The sequence below is a fragment of the Gastrolobium bilobum genome, unplaced genomic scaffold (genome assembly GCF_033153095.1).
Source record: "Gastrolobium bilobum isolate Gb01-03AN ecotype WA unplaced genomic scaffold, APGP_CSIRO_Gbil_v1 utg103950, whole genome shotgun sequence".
NCBI lineage: Eukaryota > Viridiplantae > Streptophyta > Magnoliopsida > Fabales > Fabaceae > Gastrolobium > Gastrolobium bilobum.
In genome coordinates this window covers 1-3,958 of record NW_026897505.1, presented here as the reverse complement: position 1 = coordinate 3,958, position 3,958 = coordinate 1, and the positions used below count along the sequence as shown (strand labels likewise).

The following is a 3,958-nucleotide window of genomic DNA, read 5'->3' as shown; positions in this document are numbered from 1 at the left end:
AAAATAAAAAAATCGTCCATAAAGATCTCAATAGATTTCTCAATCATATCAGAAAAGATAGATAACATGCACCTTTGGAAAGTTGCAGGAGCGTTGCACAAGCCGAAGGGCATCCTCCGGTAAGCGAAGACTCCGTAAGGGCATGTGAATGCTGACTTTTCTTGATCTTCTGGAGCTACTGCTATTTGGTTGTAGCCTGAGTACCCATCTAGGAAACAGTAGAAGGCATGGCCAGCTAGTCTCTCCAACATCTGGTCCAAGAAAGAGATGGGAAAGTGGTCCTTCCGAGTGGTTGTATTTAGTCTTCTGTAGTCAACGCACATCCTCCACCAGGTGACTGTCCTTGTTGGAATCAATTCGTTGTTCTCGTTTCTCACTACGGTGACTCCACCTTTCTTGGGTACCGTTTGTACCGGACTTACCCATGCACTATCAGATATAGGGTAGATCATACCTGCATCCAATAATTTAACTACCTCCTTCCTTACCACCTCTTTCATGGTTGGATTGAGTCTCCTTTGCGGCTGCCTTACAGGTTTAATATCATCCTCCATTAGAATTTTATGAGGACAAAAGGAAGGATTTATACCTTTCAAGTCGGAGAAGGACCATCCTATGGCAGCTTTATGTTTCGTTAGCACTTTGAGAAGCTTTTCTTCTTCTGCTGTTGATAGCTCAACATTGATGATGACTGGATATGTGAGGTTATTACCCAGGAAGGCATATTTTAAATTTGAAGGTAACTCCTTAAGCTCTACCTTTGGTGCTCCAAGAGAGATGTCATTTTTCTTTCTTTCAAGTTCTTCCACCACTGGTTCTTTATCAGTTACTTCAACTTCTTCGTTGATTTGTTCTAACTCAAGCGGGGAACTCTCCTCTTTCATAGCATCATCAATTGCTTATTGTATTATGTATATCATAAAACAGTCTCCTCTGTCTGTTGGATGCTTTATTGACTCGAAGACATCAATGGTGACTGTTTCTTCGTTCACCTTCAGCATCAGTTTTCCTTGCTCCACATCGATCATTGCCCTTGTGGTGGCAAAGAATGGCCTTCCAAGCAATAGAGGAATCTCGGTGTCTTCTTCCATATTCAGAACTACAAAATCTGCAGGGAAAATAAATTTGTCAATTTTAACTAAAACATCCTCAATTACCCCATCTGGTCGTCTGATCGGTCTGTCAGCTAACTGGAGAGAAACTGTAGTCGGCTTGAGCTCCTTTATTCCAAGAGCTCTGCACATAGGCAGTGGCATCAGGTTTATACTTGCCCCCAAATCGCATAGTGCTTTCCCTACTTCAATATTTCCTATATCTATAGGAATACTGAAATTGCCTGGATCCTTTAGCTTGGGAGGAAGTTTCTTCTGGATGATTGCACTGCACTCCTCTATTAAGGCCACTGTTTCGCATTCCTTCAACTTATGTTTCCTTGATAGAAGGTCCTTCATGAACTTCGCATATTTTGGCATACTTTTCAGGGCTTCTACGAAAGGAATGTTGACTTGCAGCTTCTTGAAGATGTCCAGAAATTTGGTGTATTGCTGTTTCTGGACCTCTTGTTTCAACCGCTGCGGGTATGGAACTTTTGCATATGGAGAAGGGTCTGCCGCTTTTGGTTGCCTGTCCAGAGCTTTCTTTTTCTCCCATTTGAACAGCTTCTTTTCTGGACTGCTCTTTTCCGCTTCTACTGCATCTTCTTCTTTCTCTTTCTCAACTTCAGGTTCAGCTTCTTTCTTATTTTCAACTGGTGGCTTTTCCACAAGTTGAATCACGATCCCACTTCTTGTGACAATTGAATTACATTGTGCCTTTGGGTTCGTATCGATGTTACTTGGAAAGGTGCTCTGAGTTCTTTCAGTGAACTGCCTTGATAGCTGACCAATTTGAGTCTCCAAGTTCCGGATCGAAGCTTCTTGATTCCGGAATGAAGCTCTTGTTTCATCTATGAAGGCATCTGCATTTTGAATGTAGTCGGATGTTGTTTTGGATAGCTATGCAAAGGCCTTCTCCCATTCTGATGTGGTGCCTTGAGGTTGTTGTTGCAATGGCATAGGAGGATTCAGCTGGTAGTTTGACTTGTAACTCAACCCAGGGTGTTGGTTATTATTCTTCCACCCTTGATTACCATATTGATTACTTCCTAGATTGTTCGGGTTCTTTTGATCATACCAGAGTCCATTGACCTCCGCTGGTGGCTGTTTAGTTGTTCTTATGTAGTCACAATCCTCAGTTGCATGAGCCTCTTCACAAATACCACATTTAATATTAGAATTAGAAACAGAAGAAACTTGAGAAAAATTAAATTTTTTATTAAAAGCATCTAATTGTTCTTGTTGTTTCTTGTGCATTTGTAGCATTTGTTCATTCTGGGCTAGGAGTGCATCATAGCCTTCAAGCTTCATGATTCGTGATCTTTTGGGTGCAACTGGGGCTGGGGCATTGTCAAATTCTTGAGAAGCTAAGGATTTCAGCAATTCTAGTGCTTCTTCTGGAGTTTTTGTTTTCAGGGAGCCTCCTGCAGCAGCATTTACCAGTGTTCTTGTGGTGGATGTCATCCCTTGGAAAAAGATTCTTGCTTTCTCCCATGCTTCAATTCCATGTTGAGGGAACTTCCTGAGTGTTCCTTTGAATCGTTCCCAAGCCTCGTACAAAGATTTGCTTTCTTTTTGTTCATAAGCAATGATCTCTGACTTGAGCCTTGCCATCTTTGAAGCTGAGAAAAATCTAGCCAAGAATTTTCTTGCTAAGTCATCCCAATTGGTTATGCTTCCTTCAGGTAGAGACTGCAGCCAATCTCTTGCTTCATCCTTCAGTGAGCATGGAAATAGCTTGAGCAAGATAGCATCACGAGGAACTCCATTTACTTTTAATGTATCATAGTAAAGTAAGAAGTTATCGAGATGACTATAGGGGTTCTCTGTGCTTCCTCCAGCGAATTGTTCTTTTTGAATCAGTTGCAGCAGTGCCGGCTTTAGTTCAAAGTTGTTAGCCTCTATGTTTGGTCTAACAATGCTTGCCGTCTATGGGACTCGAGCTGGGGTCATGTAATCCCCCAATGTCCTTGGAGCGAGTTGATTATTTCCTGCCATTGGTTCCTCCTTAGGTTCCTCTTTTGGTTCCATCGAAGTTGATGCCTTTGTTTCTTTTGCTTTCTTTGCTTTTGCGTCCTTCATAAGTTTCCTTTTTGTCTTTTCTATCTCAGGATCAAACAGCAAGATTCGTGGGTTAAGAGTACCTCGCATAAACTAAGATTGGAAAGATGTGCAGAAAAATAGAAAAAAGACAAAACAAAAAAAAACAGAAAAAATAATAAAAATAAAAATAAACAAAGAATGTAGAAAAATAAATATGCAGAAAATTGATGCAGAATTTTAATGCAGAAAAATATTTTTGAAGAATGTAAAAAGTGCAGAAAATTAAAATGTCCAATCTAAAAGTTAATTAGTTACTTCTAATGTTGAAGAATTCGATCCCCGGCAACGGCGCCAAAAACTTGTTGCGACTCAGCAAGTGCACCGGTCGTAAAGTAATAAAGTGTACTGGAGTACGAGATCTTTCCCACGAGGATCAGAATTTTTAAGCACTAGTTTGCTAATTGCGTCTTAGTTGGACAATCAAAAGTTGGGTTGAGAGAATGTTTGATTTGAAATGAAGAGAGTTGTGAATCAAAGAACTTAAAATTAAAAACAAGTAAAAGCATGCAATTATGAAAATTCATAATTTAAAAGAATGAATGAAGATGATGTTTGATTACGATTTAAAACAAGCGTAGTTAAGGTTTCGACTTCCCCCAATATCCTCAATACGTTATGAATTAAACAGTCAAGAATCCGTTTCTTAATATATTGCCAATCAATTCTATCTAAGTTAATTACGACTCAATTCCTTGTTACCATAAATCTATGTAATCTTGAAAGAACTCTAGTTCCCCGATTATTCCCCAAGAAAACATGCA

The 3,958-nt window shown here is 39.8% G+C and overlaps 1 protein-coding gene and 1 non-coding gene across 2 annotated transcripts; one reads left to right on the top strand and one right to left on the bottom strand.

Moving 5' to 3' along the window:
* Positions 1 to 899: 899 nt before the first annotated feature.
* Positions 900 to 2,708, bottom strand: LOC133307492 (uncharacterized). Its single transcript, XM_061508003.1, has 3 exons — positions 2,393 to 2,708; positions 2,030 to 2,245; positions 900 to 1,957 (listed from the first exon to the last, which is right to left on the bottom strand). The coding sequence occupies exons 1-3, from the start codon at positions 2,706 to 2,708 to the stop codon at positions 900 to 902; spliced, it is 1,590 nt and encodes a 529-aa protein (XP_061363987.1).
* LOC133307493 (small nucleolar RNA R71) lies at positions 2,596 to 2,702 on the top strand. The gene has a single exon (XR_009751039.1). It is a non-coding gene; the product is annotated as a small nucleolar RNA R71 (small nucleolar RNA).
* Positions 2,709 to 3,958: the final 1,250 nt, after the last annotated feature.

Coding starts and splice junctions, on each gene's coding strand:
- LOC133307492 (XM_061508003.1), bottom strand. CDS start 2,708: ATGGCAAGGCTCAAGTCAGAGATCATTGCTTATGAACAAAAAGAAAGC. Junction 2,246..2,392: donor ACGAATCATGAAGCTTGAAG/GCTATGATGCAC, acceptor GTATTTGTGAAG/AGGCTCATGCAACTGAGGAT. Junction 1,958..2,029: donor ATTGCAACAACAACCTCAAG/GCACCACATCAG, acceptor TTCAAAATGCAG/ATGCCTTCATAGATGAAACA.